Source organism: Mandrillus leucophaeus, unplaced genomic scaffold (assembly GCF_000951045.1).
Source record: "Mandrillus leucophaeus isolate KB7577 unplaced genomic scaffold, Mleu.le_1.0 Scaffold376, whole genome shotgun sequence".
NCBI classification, from domain to species: domain Eukaryota; kingdom Metazoa; phylum Chordata; class Mammalia; order Primates; family Cercopithecidae; genus Mandrillus; species Mandrillus leucophaeus.
Genome location: NW_012103987.1, coordinates 709424 through 728797, shown reverse-complemented (window position 1 = coordinate 728797; position 19374 = coordinate 709424). Strand labels below are relative to the sequence as shown.

Here is a 19374-nt window from a genome sequence, read left to right as displayed (position 1 = left end):
GCCCAAGGCATTGGATGTATCACCGTCCTAGAAGAGTTAGTTTGACATTTGTTCTTTTCTTGCAGTTGAGACATAGAACTTTGTTATTGACAGCATCTGGAAGATTGTTCATTCTTTAGTGATTGCTTCTTTGTTCTGGAAAAGAATGAACAAATATAAGACTTCAGAAAATTGGGGGTAGAAATGAGCTCAAACGAACTTTCTCTGAAATGTCAAAAGTGAATAGTAAAGGTCACCTAGCTACCTGAAAAGAAAGGGTAGACTAAAGAAAAATGGAAATTATTCAAGTAATAACTTAAAGAGGAATAAAACATTATGACAATAGCCCAGTTATAGATGATATAGATTGTGGTCAGTGGTGGAAAAGAAAGGAAGAGTTCATACAAGCTAATTTATAAATTTTCTCAGCATCCAAATATGATGTTTTTATTTTAATACACTCATGTCAGCTAATCCCCACAATAGCCCTATAGGAACAGAAAACAGAAAAAGTTTCAGAGAGAAATTAATGATCAGAAAGGCCCAGTGACTTGGTCAGAATTACAGAACTGTATTGGAATTCCAGGACTGTCTGCACTAAGACCATGCTCTGTCAATTATACTCTTTTTAGTCTGTTGCTTTTATACCAACAAAGTAAGTGGCAACTGTAAAGCATGGTTGTGTTTGGGGAAAGAGTAGGGTAGGAGAGATCAAAGGCAGTAAAACAGAGGATGCTTCTGAAATAAGAATGTCAATAACCTGAATAAGGCAGTGGAAGTAGAAAGGAAAAAGAGGAACAAATTCAAGAGAGATTGCAAAGGCAGACTGGGTGGACTTGGGTAAAAGGGAAGGGTCAGAGACGACATCAAAATTTCTAGCCTGAATTATTGGTAGGTGATAATGCCATTAGAAAGACAGAAAACCTAACAAGTCTGAATGAAAGCTGGTTAATGCAGTTATGGTTAGGTTGAGTTTAAGGTGTAGGTGAGATATACATATGACACTGAGAAAAATGATGACAGTATGTGTCTGGAGAGTTCAAGGATACGGATTTAGATTTGAAAGTCATCGGCCTGGGGATCTGAACTGAAGTCTTAAGGTTAAATGTTATTTTATGGGAGAACTTAAATTAGTGTACTATGTAAGAACTAAGTTCTAATAAAAATCAGACTACCTGGGATCAAATTCTAGATCACTTTCTAGCTGTGTGGTCCCAGGCAAGTTTACATAACCTCTCTTAGCTTTGTCACTTATGCATTCTCATCTCATTGGCAATGCCTGGAGACATTTTTTGTGGTCACAACTGGGTTTGCTCCTGTCATCTTAGTGGGTAGGGTTCAGGGATGCTGTTCACCATCCTACAATGCACAGGACAGCTCCCTAAAACAAAGAAATATCTTGTCCAAAATGTCAGTAGCTCTGAGTTTGAGAAACCCTGCTGTAAGTATTCTATAAAGCAGAGATAACTGTACTTACCTCACAGAGATGTTGTGAGGTTTCAGTGAGATCATGCAGGAAAAAAAAAAAAAACCCAAAAAATTGAACCTGTCTTAAACAAGAAATATTTAGAAAACTAATTCAATATATTGAATAGGAAAAAGGCAAATGACACAATTTGGGGAACCTTTTACCTTTAAGAAATGTCAGAGGAAGGAATGTGTGTCACATATGCTGAAAGGTAGCATAAAGGGAGAAGAGAGAATCGGGAAAGTGGGGCATCAGAGATCAACAGAGAGCAGCTTAGTGGAGTGCTATGAGCGGCTATTGCATGACTGCAACCAGGGAAGAAGGCAAGCGGATCCCTGAACCTCAGATAGCTCACTGAGGATGGGACCTGGAAAGAGACCACTGTGGTGAATGGTTAGCAGAGTAATGATAACGTTGAGGGAAAAGTTGTAATAAGGGTGAAAGAAAGATGGGAATAGAATTCCAGGCAGCAATAGGCTGAGAATTAAATGAAAAATGAGGATGAGACATAGGAAAAGCAGCTCCTTCACACTGGCTGCTTGACCACAGAGGATAGTTTGGCCTTTTTTTTTTTTTTTTAGGTTTGGAAAGAACATCCTGTTTAGACAGAAAAGAAAGAAAAGTCAAAAAGGAGATAACGAAACAATAAGAAAGATTGTAATTGATGGAGCAAGAGTCCAGAGGAGAAAGGTGAAAGACTCTGTGATTAGTAGCAATGAAAAGGAGACTTGCTTTAGAAAAAAAATGGGGTACTTCCTATGGCAGAGAAGTATGATGATAATGTCACTATACTTGAAGTCCAGGGGAAAAATGCAAATCTATTTAATAAGATTTTCATTTATAGTTCTTGGAAAGTTCATAAAAAGCATAAAAAACTGAGTTCTTTTTATGAACCTTTCAAAAATTACAAATGAAAATCATATTAAATAGCCCAGATACACAAGAAAGTGTATTGTCTTGATTGCCATTGGTGTTCCTTCGTTAGACTTCCTATTAAGGACTGAATTATGTCCCCCAGCAAATCCATATGTTGAAGCCCTAACCCCCAATGTGACTGTATTTTGAGATAGGGCCTTTAAAAAGGTATAATAATTAAGGTTAAATGAGGTCATAAGTGTGGGGCCCTAAATCTATGGGACTGGAGTCCTTGGAAGCCAGGAAAAGACACCAGCAGGGCACACATGCAGAGGAAAGGCCATGTGAGGATGCCGTGAGTAGGGGCCTGTTAGCCAAAGGCAGGACAAAATAACTCACCAGAAACCAACCCTGGTGGCTCCTTGATCGTGGACTTCCAGCCTCCAGAACGGTGGGAAGATAAATTTCTGTTCTTTAAGCCACCCGATGTGTGGCATTTTGTTATAGCGGCCCCAGGGGACTAATTACCTCCCTAATTGGAACTTTTATACACATAATACAATAGGAGAAAGAAGGTGACCTGTTGAAATAAAAATTATTTCTCTTAAAGAATCTTGGCCGGGCGTGGTGGCTCACGCCAATTATCCCAGCACTTTGGGAGGCTAAGGTGGGTGGATCACTTGAGGTCAGGAGTTGAAGACCAGCCTGGCCAACATGGTGAAACTCTGTCTCTACTAAAAATACATGTAGTAGTGGGCATGGTGGTGGGTGCCTGTAATTCCAGCTACTCAGGAGACTGAACAAGGAAAATTGCTTAATCCCAGGAGGTGGAGGTTGCAGTGAGCCAAGATCGCCCTACTGCACTCCAGCCTAGGAGACAGAGTGACTCCGTCTCAAAAAAAAAAAAAAAAAAAGATTTTGGCCATAAGGGTAGGATTTGAGAGAGAGAAAGCAGATATTTAATACCAAATCTTAGCCACAACTATTAACTAGATCACCTCAGATTTCCATATTGGGTAGATAAATATGGTGCCAATTACTGCTGGGATTGCAGGTGTTAGAAACAGGTTGCCTTGGTTCAAATCCCAGTATTGACACTTACTAGACATGTGACCTCGGGCAAATTTCTTAATTTTGTTAGCCTTGATCACCTTACCTATAAAACAGGGAACATCCTTGTAAAATAGTTTGGATAATCCTAATACATGCTAGCTAGTATTTTCATGTTTTGCTTGAAATTTTTATATTGCTAAGTTATATAAACATTAATTTGTGACATAAAGGGATGCATTTATTGCTAAGCTTCTATTATTTTTTTGGGAAAAGTATGTATTTCCCTTTCCAATCATGTAATGACAGCAGAAATAAAAAGTCAAGTAATTGATGTTTATAAAAATGTTAAACTAATGTCTTTGTTTCAAGGAGTTTCAGAGAATAAATAACAAAAAGTCTACTAAAAAAGATAGCTTGGGATAGATTTATTGTGCCATTTTAAGATTTCACTTTCAAGTTGCTTAATAGAAAATCAGTGACTATCATAGTATTTGCATTCCCATGATATTTTCCTTAGCCAGAGTTTTCCAGAGGCAGTTTTTAAATAGTCAGTTAATAAAAAGTGGATTGCTGCAACTGATATCTACTATAATTGATACATTTATATAAACTAGAATATATTAGCTATAGATTTTATTGTTTTTAATAAATATGGCCTATTTATTTTTTGACAATTTTGGTAAGATTTTCTGCCAGTTACATGAATTTGTAAATTTTAAATAATTTGTAAGTACAGAAACTTGAAATTTTAAAAAATGTTTCCTTTAGGTTTTAGGGTACGTGTGCAGTTTTGTTACGTAAGTAAACTTGTGTCATGAGGGTTTGGTGTATAGATTATTTGCCACTCAGTTACTAAGCCTAGTACCTAATTTTTACTTTTTTCTGCTCCTCTCCCTCCTCCCACCTTTCACCCTCAAGTAAGCCCTAGTGCAGTTGTTTCCTTCTGAAAAAATTTTAATAGATAAGATGCTCGTTGGTGCCATAGAGTCTGCTTTGAGAATACCAAAATTTGGAGAAAAATTTAACATTTGCTTCTACATAATTCTATAACAAAATGGTCTTAAAATTGAGAATTTATAGTGTTAGGAAAAATTAATTTAGTATCGATAGTTTGTTTTCATTGGGAAAGTATAGTATTTTGATGAAATTAATTAAACATATGTGAAACTTATCATTGGTTTTCATGTCAAAACAGTGTAATTTGGCCCACAAAGGCAATGATAGGAAGAGTAATGTGTAATATCTACTTTTGTTAGTATGGATTTTATATAGTAAGGTAAAGAGAGTTGCTAACACTTAAAATAATTGGCCAATCACAAAAAGTATGTCCACTGCATGAACTGTTTGATTTAAGTATAGTTGAGAGATGTTTATTTTTAAGGAAAAGGAAACATATAGAGTTGGCACATTAGGACAACCTAGTCTTATATTTTCCTCCTAAACACTGAAAAGGCTAAGAGCTATCACATGAGACTTGATTCCAATTTCTCCTGCTTTTAATTGAAAATGAAAGTCATGCTACATTTTAAAATCCTTTCTTCCACTTTAATTGCAATTGGGATTCGTGGATAAAAATTTCATTACGGTCTAAAATAATTACTCTCATTTAATGTCCTCTATATAATTCAATGTTAAATTGCTAAGTGTTTCAAATCACTTCACCCATATTTATACCAATGTATTGCTTCATTAGGACCCACAATGTATGCTAGGCATTCATTTTAACTAAGCCTTTGTCCTAAGAGTTCATAGAGGTGGATACCCTAAGATACACAGAGGACTTTTAACCCATATATCTTGAATTTTAAATAAAACTTTGCTTTAGAAACTTAAGAATTTGCTTGTCATATCCTGGGCACATACATACACACAAATGAATAAATGAGTAAGTGGTTGGGTGAGTCCATCCATCTATTTATTAATTCACTTTAAATTTCTATTACAGGCCAGGAAATACTCTAGTTCCTAAAGAGAGATATTGATGAAGAAGCTAGACTAGGTGCCTGATCTCATGAAATGTACATTTTGGCATGAGGAAGACAGCAGATATCTAAACAAACGAAGTAGTTTTTAGCTAGTGGTGAGTGAAAATGAGTTAAAATCACAGAATGACAGCGAGAAGGATTTTGAGTAAAGGCTTCTTTGTATGGGTTGGTCAGTCCTGTGTGAAGATGAAACAATTGAGCTGAGACCTGAATGGTACTGAGAAAAAAACATGAAAATCTAGAGAACAAATGTTCCAGGCAGAAGACAAAGGCCCTGAGGCAGATGCGTGAAGCATTCTATGGTCTAATGTAGCATAGGATAATTCAGAGAAGTTGTAGAGGTCAGCAGAAGAGTGACGTGATCTGATTTATGTTTTTAAAAGATTACTCTGCTCACTGTGTAAGGACGAGAGAGGAAATAAAGGAAACGGCAGTTACAGAATTCTCCAGTGAGAAAATGGCAGTTGGGACCCAAAGATAATATAGAAAAGAGGATTCATTTCAGATTATTGAAGCTAGAATGTACAGGATTTGGTGTTGGATTAGATATGGAGGAAGGAAAAAGATAATCTAGAACAGGAGTCAGCAAACGTTTTTTTGGAAAGGGCCAGGACGTTAAAGAATATCTGTAAAACTGGACATTAAATAGCTCAGTTTATAGAGAAAGAGACTGACCAAAAATTAACAATTCCAGAACTCTGCAGTATGCTCTGAAAAGTAACCATAAGGTATCAGATAGGATTCAGAAAGAGGCACATAGGTGGGGGTGAGAGAGAAAGTGAGTGGTCTAGGACAGTCCTTTTCCAAGGATCTGTGCTCAAGGATCAGTTTTGTTTTTTATTTTCAGCCCATCCATTGTGGACAGATGTTTTTGTAAAATAAAATACAAATGACTTGCTAGAAAAATACAAGTGAAAAAAAGCATAGAAATAAATGTCCACTATTTTTTCCTATTATATTCAGCATACATAAAATCCTATTTCAGTAAAAATATTAGAACAAACATAACGCCGGATAAAAGGAAAAGAATTGCCCCAATTAATCACATTGTCATTGAAAGCATGTTTACAAGTAATAAGAACGATAATGGCTATTATGCTTGTTTTACCATCGTAACAAAACCACAATTTATGAATGAAATAGCAATTCTCCATTCTGACTGCAATTGGTACACTTTGAAAGAACACTGTGCATTTCACTGTCTAGTCTTTAATGTATCAAATGTGCCTGTTTCTTGATTGTTAACTTTTTTGATCTAGGTTAGATGGATGATGGAAATGCCACTTGCAGGGAGTAATGTGTACTTTAGCTGTTTTATGTTTTGTTTAATACACTCAGAATAGAGAAACCAGTCTCGCAGAGAAGAATTGATGGGAATAGAAGAAGTGATTTTAAAGTAATAGCAGCATACTGGAAAAATTTATATTTATTTATTTATTTATTCATTTATTTTGAGATGGAGTTTCTCTCTTGTTGCCCAGGCTGGAGGGCAATGGCATGATCTCGGCTCACTGCAACCTCCACCTCCTGTGTTCAAGCGATTCTCCTGCCTCAGCCTCCCAAGTAGCTGGGACTACAGGCATGGACTACCACGCCAGGCTAACTTTGTATTTCTACTAGAGACAGGGTTTCTCCATGTTGGTCAGGCTGGTCTCGAACTCCTGACCTCAAGTGATTCACCCACCTTGGCCTCCCAAAGTGCTGGGACTGCAGGTGTCAGCCACTGTGCCTGACCTTCATTTTTATTTTGTATTCAAAATAGAACAAGTGAGGTTCTTCTTTTAGTTAATCATTCATTAGTAGCCAGTTCTATCAATTACTCCTGTAAAGTATGTTTAAATTTTAATTCTCTTCGTAAAATAAATAGATTCTGAATTTTATATACTTTAGGTTAAAATTAGCAAACTAATCTTAAAATATCACACATTTAATAATACCCTCTTGCATATGACTTGTATGCGCCTTTTACCAAATGTTTCTCACCTTATGGATTTGACAGTAACACAAATCTGTACCCTGTTCAAAAACACAAGTCCACTGATCTTGCCCTTGGATGTCTCGATATTGCCAAATTGCTAGAAAAGTTTCTAAACTTCTGAGTTTATGTCTTTATAGACTAGCAACAAATAGTGGGCCAATTATACTTTGAGGAGTAGTACTACTCTACAAAAAGATTGTGAATTCAATCATCCTTAGAAAGGGGCAAATCATATATAGGAATCTTATATATAAATATTTAAGATAGAATATTTATAATATCAAAATTGTGTGTAGGAAAATCTCAAAACACTTCTTTTTAAAACACAGTGTTTCTCTTTTTACACCCTTTATTAAGATGCATATATTCCTTTTTTATTTCAATATTTTTGGAGTACAGGTGGTTTTTAGTTACATGGGTAAGTTCTTTAGTGGTGAGTTCTGAGATTTTGGTGTACCCATCACCCTAATAGTGTATACTGTACCCAGTATGTATTATTTTATCTCCCACCCCACTTCCACCCTTCCCCTATAGTCCCCAAAGTCCATTATGTCATTCTTATGCCTTTGCATTCTCATAGCTTAGCTCCCACTTATAAATCATGCTGCTATAAAGATACATGCACACCTATGTTTATTGTGGCACTATTCACAATAGCAAAGACTTGGAATCAACCCAAATGTCTATCAGTGACAGACTGGATTAAGAACATGTGGCACATATACACTATGGAATACTATGCAGCCATAAAAAAGGATGAGTTTGTGTCCTTTGTAGGGACATGGATGCAGCTGGAAACCATCATTCTCAGCAACCTATCACAAGATCAGAAAACCAAACACCGCATGTTCTCACTCATTGAACAATGAGATCACTCAGACTCTGGAAGGGGAACATCACACACTGGGGCTTATTAAGGGGAAGGGGGAGAGGGGAGGGATAGCATTGGGAGTTATACCTGATGTTAATGACGAGTTAATGGGTGCTGACGAGTTGATGGGTGCAGCACACCAACATGGCACAAGTATACATATGTAACAAACCTGCACATTCTGCACATGTACCCTAGAACTTAAAGTATAATAATAAAAAAAAAAGAGTTCAAAAAAAAAAATGGAGGGCCATTGAAACTCTCTTTTGGATATGAAATAAAAAATTCTCGCCCGGTCGTAGTGGCTCACTTTGGGAGGCTGAGGCGGGCGGATCACGAGGTCAGAAGTTCAATACCAACCTGGCCAACATATTGAAACCCCATCTCTACTAAAAATACAAAAAATTAGCTGAGTGTGGTGGTGGGCACCTGTAATCGCAGTTGCTTGGGAGGCTGAAGCAGGAGAATTGCTTGAACCCAGAGACAGAGGCTGCAGTGAGCAGAGATTGCACCACTGGGAGACAGGGCAACAGTGTGAGACTCCATCTCAAAAAAAAAAAAAAAGAAAAAAGAATTCTCTCATGTTCAAAGTATCGGGAAATGGCACTTTGCATTACCTTTGAATTGACATTTTAAATATAATGCTTTTGTTAGATGTCTACATAATAATTGATTTTAATGCATGTGCAAATTATATTTTTTAAAAGAAAGTAATATTTCTTTTATAATTTAATATGGCTATCCATATTTTAATAAATTCTAAACACAAAGTTCTTTCAGTTTCTTTTTGGCAGTAAAATAAAGGACACTTACAATTCATTCCTTAACATATCACGTATGATATTCATTATCTTCATGTTTTGTTTGAAATTGGTTCAAATTGATATAGGCTCTGCAATAGCAGAAATCAGTTACTCTATTGAATATAAATCCTATGGTGAATACAAATTTGAACTTTTAATTCAAAATAAGGCACCAAATACTGTGTTATTATTCCATTTTTTAAAAACTAACTGTAACCCAAGGTCGTTACTGGTGCCTGCCCCTATGCACTTTGAGATACTTAAGGAAAAGTTGAGATTGTTTCCGATTGGAAACTGTAAGTAATATGTAATAAACTTTCCTACATTAAAAAAAAAATAAGTGAGACATGATATTTGGTTTTCCATTCCTGAGTTACTTCACTTAGAATAATGGTCTTTGACTCCATCCAGGTTGCTGCAAATACCATTATTTCATTTTTTTATGGCTGAGTAGTATCCCATGGTGTATATATACCACATTTTCTTTATCCACTCATTGACTGATGGACATTTAGGTTGTTTCCATGTTTTTGCAGTTGTGAATTGTGCGGTTACAAACATGCATGCACAAGTGTCTTTTTCACATAGTGACCTCTTTTCCTTTGGGAAGATACACAGTAGTGGTATTGCTGGATTGAATGGTAGTTCTACTTTTAATTTTTTAAGGAATATCCATACTATTTTCCATAGTGGTTATACTAGTTTACATTCCCACTAGGAATGTAAGTGTTCCCTTTTTACTACATCCATGCCAAAAAGATGTATATATTTTTAACAGTTAAGGATTAAAAGTGAGAAATAGTTAAAAATAAAATCTTAAGCTATTATTTGTCACCAATATTCCAACAGTAGAATTACTAGATAAGCAAATAAACAAAAAAATTGAGAAGTTTAGTCATTTTATATTGGATATTTCTATGTAACCAGGAGTGTCCTACATGCTTGACTGGACTGTTTTCCACACCTAACCATTAAGGTGGTTATAGTATAAGCAAAGACAATCTAAAATCAAACAAGTACTAAACCGATACAATTTCAACTTTGAAATAACTGAAAAAAAAATCAAGGAGGATACATGCCAAAATGTTAACGTTTAGCCAAATATTGTAAAATTACAAAAAATCTTTTATCCCTTAGAGTTCTTCAGCGTCTTTCAATTTGTTAATGTATTGCCATTGGAAACACACACATATACACACACACAGACACACACATACACATAATTTTAAAATTCAAAACTAGATGATTTGACTAACATAATAAGCCTACTCAACAAGACCCTGTCCTGGAAAAGACTGATTTATATGGACATGTTAGACATGGAAACTTGATCAGCACTGAGTCACTTTTTTTATTTCTCAAAAGTAACAGTAGGTAAAAGGAGAGAATTCCTGAAACCTATTCTTAGCTTTTTAATCTTTTGTGCATATGCCAAATTGAATCATTATTTTCAATTGGTACCTTTTAAAGCATATAATTATAATCAGGAAACAGTTTAAATGAAATGTTTGTTATTTGAAACCCATTTTTCCAGTGAATAATCCCCTTGATAGATAGGTGGATATTATTACAAAGCAAAGACACAGACAAATATCTAATACTTTGGTGTGTGTAATTCTCTCTTGCAAATATAAACATATGTGCATGACAAGAAAATACTAATAATTATTTACTCATAAAAGTGTCATTGCTTTCTATGAAATTGCTATCTAATATGATTTTGAGTAGATGAAATTATTTTTATGTACACTATAGCCTTCCTTCTGATAAGCATTCAGCGACTCATTACTTCCCACCTTTGTATTATAAGTCTTTGTATCTTATCTGTAATATAAGACTGTAAATTCCTCAAAGTTGTACTTTATTCTTTTTGCATAATCCACAGTAGCTTGAATTGTCCCTTATAGATAGTAGGCATTGTATATATACATATATGTGAGTTTGGGTGAATGGATGGATGGATGGATGGATGAATAAATGGATGGATAACTGGAAAATATGGATGTGGCTGGTTTTATTTTATTTGGAGGTAATTTTTTCTCCAAGGAAACATATAGTCACATGACAGTTGATAGTATAAACCACTAAGAATTATGATTGTCCAATTATAAATAAAATAAACAAAAAGTAACAAACATAAGAACACTTGAAGCCACAAAGTAAATCAAGAGATTTTCTGCATAAGTGTACCAAAACCGTGAAGGATCCCTCTGAAACCTTGGGCTTAGCTAAGTAAAACATCTTAACTACTTTGGAACACTAACTTTCTATATTTTTAAATAAATATTTTTTTAAAAACAATTTAGATGAGATTTAGGTTAACAAAGCATAATGGTATAGTCTGTGAAATTAAGAAGGCTTTTCCAAGCCTTCTGATAATACCTGACAAACATTTTGCTTAGCACTATTGAAGTATTTCAAATAGCTTCCAGTTTAAGATTCACACTTTTTGACTTATAACATTTCACTATTAAGTGTAAAAAAGAAAAAAAAAACTGTTTTGAATGTTAGGACTTTCTCCCATCCTATTTTTAATTTGAAAATATTCCATTTTTTAAATGTTTATACAAAATTCTAAACCATTATATCAGAATAAAGGATAGGAGATCATGAGAATTAAATCAACTAACTCACACACACACACTCTATATATATATAAATATATATATAAATAATATATAAAAAATATATTACACTGTAAAGTAAACTTTAAATGCTATGATTTTTTAGCAGCATGGTAATGCTGATCTCTGATATTTGGACTGCCTTTCTAGTAATTTAAAGACCATTTCTGTCTAGATGAAGTCTCATCATATCACAACTGAAGAACCGAATTATATTCTTTTTAGACATACCACTGAGTAATCAGCTCCCTTCAGAATATTTTGCCTTAATAATGAAAACATTTTAATAACTAAACTTATTACCCACTGAGTTACTGTCATTATAGCATTCTAAAACAGACAAATTTCCTGGAATGAGAAACACAGTCTCTTAACTGATATCCGTTAAGGACAATTTCTTTAAATGTCTTAGTGTGTAAATTCTTAGTGTGTAAGGGTTATAGTTTCTTCTTCCTTCCTGTCTCCCTTTTTCCATCCACCTTTCATTCTTTCATTCATCCCTTCCTTGTTTTTCCTTCTGCCTTCCTCTTTCCTTTCTTTTCCTTCCCCACCTGACAAGTATGTCTAAACTACCATCATTAAACATAAAAGGGATTTCCCATTCGCTCTCTTTCAGTATCTGTGTACTATACGGATAACATTTTACCCATGCTCCTTAAAGTATTATGTCAAGACTTGTAAAATTAGATTTTCTATCCCAAGAAAAGTAACACAAAATTTTACATGAAATATGTGCATGCAAAAAGGTTTGCTGTGGAGATGCCCTAAACTAAAGCCATTTGCTCAGTAACACGTCTTTAATTTATTCCAAAAGTTTAGCATGTATGTAGAGAAATTTGGTGTTTTATTTTACAATGTTAAAATGTAACTTGTGTATGAATTGTGAGTTTGTTTAAAAAGAGAATTTAATGATTTTTCTATAGTTACCTATATTTGTTAAAACCCATAAGTAATATTTTCTGGTTTTTACTTATTCAGTTGCTGGAGTTTTCACGACATCTCATTATAATCTTTTTCAGAATAGAATAACAATACAAAAAAGGCATTAGTCAAGAAATGTCATAGGACCTGAGTAACTATTTAGAAAAGCATATGATACCTATAGTAGTACTTTTCCAAATGTCTGTTTGATGAGGGTTCACACAGACAGCAGGTGTTCCTACAGAGTGTCTGAGAGAAGGAAAAAATGAAACACTAATTGGTTCATTTTTGTGCCAGGAGTGATAAATTCTATAACACCATCAATTATGCTTATCAAGATGTCTTAAATTATTCATTGATCAGTACAGGGAGCTGCAGACAGTGACAGTCATTTGGAACTTAATAATATTACTTGATTTCTACTTTTAAAACTCCATCTAGCATAACCATATCTATGCTTTTCCATTTATATATTTTGCTACTAAGGATTTCAAAGTGTATTTTCAAAATAATATTTTGTGTAGTTTTAATCTAGCTTAGTGTGTTGAACAGAATTTGTTAAGTTAAAAGTTTTAATTCTTGTCAAATTTATCATCAGTTCACTCTGTTATTCTTTGGTAATATGCTATTCTGTTTAAAGTGTCCTTAATTCAAATAGATAATAGAAGGAAGACAGGATTCTTTTTTTTAATAAAAACTACTTGAACTCTCAGAATTACTATGAGTTTCAAATGTCTAATAACACAATCTCTTAATATATCAAAATGGATTTGAAAAACTAAGCTTTAGTGATTATTGTTGTTCAGTTTTCCTAGATAATATTATTTGATCCTTCTCTTTCAATACCTTTTCATAATGTTTTGGATTTCATTGTATTGAAAATATCCAAATATAAAGGACAGAAGCCTTATGAAATATACATTTTAATGGTGGATGTGCTGCTAAATTGCAGTCATCTTAGACAAGGAACTTAAACTCTGTGCTTAAATTTTCTTATTATCTAAAAAAAACCCCAGAAAATTAGACAGATATTGTCTATTTATAATAAAAGAAATACTATATTTTACTTTATGTTGTGAATGCGTCTAGCTTTAAGGACATTCTCTAAACTCGGATTCCCTCTAAGTTTAGGTAAGGACCAAGACATTCTATGGGAAAGTGGGAAATTTTACCATATGAAGAACAATGACAAAAATAATATTTGAACATAGTTTTCAACTATGGGAATTATATTTATTAATTATGGATAATATATTTTTTAAAACTTTGTAAGAAGTGTTGCCTATTATTTGTCTATTTAGCAATCATTTGTTTTGGCATGAATTAATACAATTCATTACAGAAAGCTTTATGTTCTTGAATATGATTCTTGATTCCCTGTGTCTCTGTCTAATCTTTTTTTGGGGTCCCTTTATGAATAGAAATACTTCATGTATTAAGTTCAGCATTCTGGTTACCATGCACCCTAGATGAGCTCATTACCCAAGAGTCTGAAGTAACAGCTGCTCCCTTCCCCTCCACCCAGGCCCAAGAAGGGTGTCATGTTCCTCTTTATAGATTTTCAAAATAAAAAAGTATATGTAAAAGCAATTAAAGAACATTCACATTTTAAATCAGCAAGTATCTTACTATGTTTCAGGACCTGACCATGCATAACTTATTGTTTAATACTCACAACACACAAACCATTTACATGTATTAAGATGATAGAGGATTAAAATTAAATGTAATTTCTTCCAGTACTTTAAAATTATCTCCATTATAATTGGAGATTATAATACTAACTCATAGTATTTCAAAATAAAAGAATTGACTTTTGTTTTGAAAAACCTCATTGGAACTATTAAACTATTTGTTATTACATGCAAAACACTTATAGCAATGCCTGGCATATGAGTACCATGTAAGTGAGGCTCTGATTATCATGTGGGTACTGGGACTTTTTTTTCTTTCCTTCATTCTAGTTCAGTAGTTGCCAGAATGTAGTGTATAGTAAGAGTTACTGTATCTGGTTGTATTTAGTAATTTTCAAGGGTGATTCTAGTATGCATGTGTTTATTCATTTTGTGTTGATGCTGTAGTATTTACTATTTTAGTGACAGAATTGATCATGTTTCACTATAGAAGTCTGAATACAGTTCCAGGTGCATAGCAGGATACTGAATAGATTGGATTTAAGCAGTTCAATCACTCTTCCTGTTTTATGCTAAAGTTGTTTTTTCACTCTTCCAAAATGAGTTAATTTTTCTGTGACTCTCTCCTGTTGTTTTCCTGTATTCCGCGTATTTATTTTGCCTGTGAACATTAGTTTACTATTTTGTTAAGTGGAGATAATGATGCTTGTTTTTCAGAATTTTTTTTTGAGAATTGGAATTAATATATGTCAGTGGTAATTTAAATAACAGTACCTGGCATAAAAGAGGCATTCCATAATTGGTAGATCTTGCTGTCATTTCAGTATTTTAGTTTACTCATTAATTTTGTGATGTATATCATTTAGTGTGTCACAGACTTTATTCCAAACAATTATTTGAATATCTGCTTTTGTCAGATATGGCTGCCAGATTTGTTCATGTTTTGGCAACTCTCTTGGCGAACAAGGTAGAGGTGGTCCCTAATCTCATAGAGTTTATATGCTAGTCAGGAAAAATAATATCTAACATGCTTCTTAACAATGTATTTAGATTAAGTGTTTGAATTTATTTTTTATTTAGATGCCTTAAGATTGTTTCATTATATCATTGATTAGGTTGCCATTGTTATTACTTTATAGAAGATTTATTCTAATCACTGTACTTTTTTCCTCTGGCAGCTCTTTCAAACATTTGATTGGAGGGCTGGATGATGTTTCTAATAAAGCATATGAAGATGCAGAAGCTAAAGCAAAGTAAGTGGATTTTTTCCTTTGGCCTGAATCTTGATTGAAAAATGATTTTGAATAGAAATAAGATCAAATATTTTGTTGGACTTGACACATCCCAACACTCTGACAGGAAACAACTAATTACTTGACAGACAAAAGAAGCAAATTCTTCAAGATAATTATTACATGGTATGTTTACCTAGTAGTATGTCTCTCTTCAACCACAAAACTTTAATTTTGTGATGAAGACGATCTCAGGAAGAAAAAAATGCTTATTTTAAAATCTAATATAAACAATTAAATGTAAACGTGTTATTTGTCCTCCAGAAAATACTTTCTGAACAAATGGTGGTTGTGTTCCACAGTTGCCTGTCGAATTGTATCAAAAATAATAAGGCTAGAAATATTTCCCTGTGCTAATTCATCATTACTTTGAACTTTGATGTTACTGATATGAAAATGACATGAGATGGTAAATATCCCATTAATTATGATGTATACAAATACAATTCTTTCTACATGAATACTTTGATTAAAACAATATTTTTGACAAAGATTTAAAGTAAGTTGATATTAGCTTTTTCTGCAAAATTATTGTTATTTTTAAAATATCAGTAATCTATATAATCCTTCCCTCTTTCCCCAATGTAATTAGTATTTAATAGCATATAGCATACCTAACGGATTAAATTGACAACAGTTAGCATTAAACAGATAGTTCAGGGCCAGAATTTGATCCATTGGTTTTGTAGTAACCTAAAAATCAAAAGAAGTAAAATAATTTATTTTGCTTTGAGACTCCATGAAGATGAAAAGTTTGTCCTATAACTAAAATATTAATAATTATATTCCATGTTAACCTAATAAAATTATGTTATTTTCAAAGCTATATGAAAATATTCACAATTTCTCCTCTGTATCCTCTGCATAGCCCTGAGGTCGAATGCCTGTAGTGCTTCTTCTGCTAAGGTTTGCTTAGGAAGTTAAACAGGCCAGTTGTAACACCAGACTCCATGCAGTCACTGAGACTGCTTATGTTCTGGATAATTAGTATTAATTGTCCTGGTTTATTTCAAAAGGCTAAAATGCACATTGGTACTCAGTTTAGACTTTAGTTTCTAGTATTAATAATAATTCCACCGAGGTGGGAAAAGGTGCCATTTAAGGTACCTTATCAGTTTTTAAAGTTATAAAATGGCCTTTGTTATGGCCTATGCTATTCCTATTCCTATAGGAATTTTTTTTGATATATGTCAAAATTCATACTTTTATAATTTATGTTAGCTTTTATTTTCGTGTGTGTGTGTCTGTGTGTATGTATGTGTCTGTGTGTGTGTCTGTGTGTGTCTCTGTGTCTGTCTGTGTGTGTGTGTGTCTGTGTGTGTGTGTGTGTGTCTGTGTCTGTGTGTGTGTCTGTGTGTGTATGTGTCTGTGTGTGTGTGTGTCTGTGTGTGTGTATTCTGTTAAGGGTCTCATTGGTCATTGTATATATACATCTCACATATAATTTACATATAGTATATATGTAATTTTATATCTATTACAATTTATATAATTATACTCATATGGTATTAAATATATCTGTATGCATATATATATAATATATATAAAACAACGGATGGTAATCTTAAAAATTCATGTACAATCCAGTTAAGCAACTATTCTTAGTTACCAGAAAAATTCAAGAGTCTTGTAGACTAGTGTATTTTTGCTGCTTTCCTATTAAACTTTGAAAGTTTAATCTCATTTTTCCTATTAAGACCTGGAAAAATTTTCTAATGAATGCTTTTGTAGAATTCCTGTTTATTCCACTTAAAGTTGAGACCACTATCATGCTTCAAATTTATCAGTGATGGGGAAGTGACTGAGTTAGTCATAGGTTTCTCAGTGTCCTATTGACTTTATAAAGATAACTGTGTGTACATCTCCTGAATTCTGGCCATTCACGGATTCACTTGCACATACTTCAATTAAAAGTAGTAAGTAAGAAAAACTGAAACAATGAAATTCAGATATTCAGACAATTAGAGGTAGGTATAGCAACAATTCTTAACATTGGAAGAAAATCAGTCAATATGAAAAACATGAACCTGAATGAAGGCCAGAAGCCTTGGGTTCTGCTCCTGGCTCTGTCATTACCAGACAAGTGATTTTGGTCATGAATCTTAACGCCTCTCTCTCAGTCTCTGTTTTCACACTTTTAAAATGGCATTTTTGAGATTTAATTGATGGCAGTGTATAAAAACACTTTTCAAATTCTAAAGGGTATAAAAATATGTCACTAGGCTCATACCTGTAATCCCAGCACTTTGGGAGGTCAAGGTGGGTGGATCACCGGAGGTCAGGAGTTCAGGTCAGGATCACCTGAGTTCAGCCTGGTCAACATGGTGAAACCCTGTTGCTACCAAAAATACAAAAGTTAGCCAGGCGTGGTTATGGACACCTGGAATTCCAGATCTTCAGGAGCCTGAGGCAGGAGAATCACTTGAACTTGGGAGGTGGAGGTTGCAGTGAGCCAAGATCACGCCATTGCACTCCGGCCTGGGCGACCAGAGCAAAACTCTGTTTCAAAAATAACTAAGTAACTAACTAACTAACTAACTAACTAACTAAATAAATAAATAAATAAAGTATATCACTAGAAATAACTAGAAATATACCTTAGTTCATTTGATGTATAATTGAATTTACAGATTCCATGTCTATTATGTTGATCAATTTTACTTGGACAAGAAGTCTTTAATCTTATGTAAGCAACATACTTTTACTTGAGTAGCATATTATGAAATTAAACCTTGCCTAGAAAACATTAATATAATTACTTTTAATAAAACAGTAATATTTGATTAAAAGAGACTTCAATTCCAATTAAAGAAGAAAGAAGAGCAATTAAATGACTACCTACATCAAAGTAGTTTCAAATATTGCTATTTGGAACCATTGATTTGATAGATTATAATATAGCCATTATGTTTATACTTTTTCCCCCAGTTTTACTGAGATGTAACTGAGAAATAAGAATTGTATACAATTAAAGTGTATATGACATGCTGATTTGATATGTAAGAATGCATTGTGAAATGATTATCACAATCAAACTAATTAACACATCTACCACCTCACATAGTTACTTTTGTGTGTGTGTGGTAAGAACACTTAAGATCTACTGTCTTAGCAAATTTCAACTGTACAGTTTTGTCTGAATTTTCTGCTCAATTCACACTAAACCCAAATGAATGTATAGTCCATGTTTTTTAATATTGATTATTATTTAGAAAATGGTAATTGCTTGATGAAACATGTCTAAAACCTTTGATCCAAATTCTAGTGAGGCTGATAATGTGACCTTTATTCCTAAAAACAGCCAAATAAGTAAATAAGCAAATAAATAAATACTAGAGGAGTTATTATTGTGTCTTATACACTGTTAGCATTTTATCATCTTCTAATAAATAATTAATATCAGAAGATTTCTGAAGTGTAAGATATCTCTTAATTAGGTGTCCTGTCACTCAAAGAAGGCAAACTGTGAATTATTCCCCAGAGAAAGCTTTCTAGTTGAACTATCAAGTTTAAAACTATTTGAATTAGCACTGTTGTTTCTCCCTATTGAATTTCTTCCCCTTAACTACTTGATACTTTCACTTTGTATTTAAGGAATTTATAAGGGTTGCCAATGCTGCAGGGGCTAGGAACCAGCTCTAATTTGTTTAAAATCTGGGATATTTCTGTTAATGCCTCTGAATTTTTATAAGGATCACAATATCTTGACCATTTAGAAAGACAATGTTAATTTGGCTCCCCTTTGTAAGCTTTATTTGTTTAAGGTCTTCTTGATGTTTTGCAAAACCTACGGAAGATAAGATTAATATTTCTAGTCGGGCGTGGTGGCTCAAGCCTGTAATCCCAGCACTTTGGGAGGCTGAGACGGGCGGATCACGAGGTCAGGAGATCGAGACCATCCTGGCTAACAC

The 19374-nt window shown here is 33.7% G+C and overlaps 1 protein-coding gene across 1 annotated transcript in view; it reads left to right on the top strand.

The window, feature by feature from the left end:
• PRKG1 (protein kinase, cGMP-dependent, type I) overlaps window positions 1-19374 on the top strand; it is a 1334865-nt gene that overhangs the window by 1186297 nt on the left and 129194 nt on the right. Inside the window, exon 9 of the mRNA XM_011990275.1 lies at window positions 15350-15424. Coding sequence (XP_011845665.1) covers window positions 15350-15424 — 75 coding nt within the window. The remainder of the gene's footprint in view (window positions 1-15349; window positions 15425-19374) is intronic.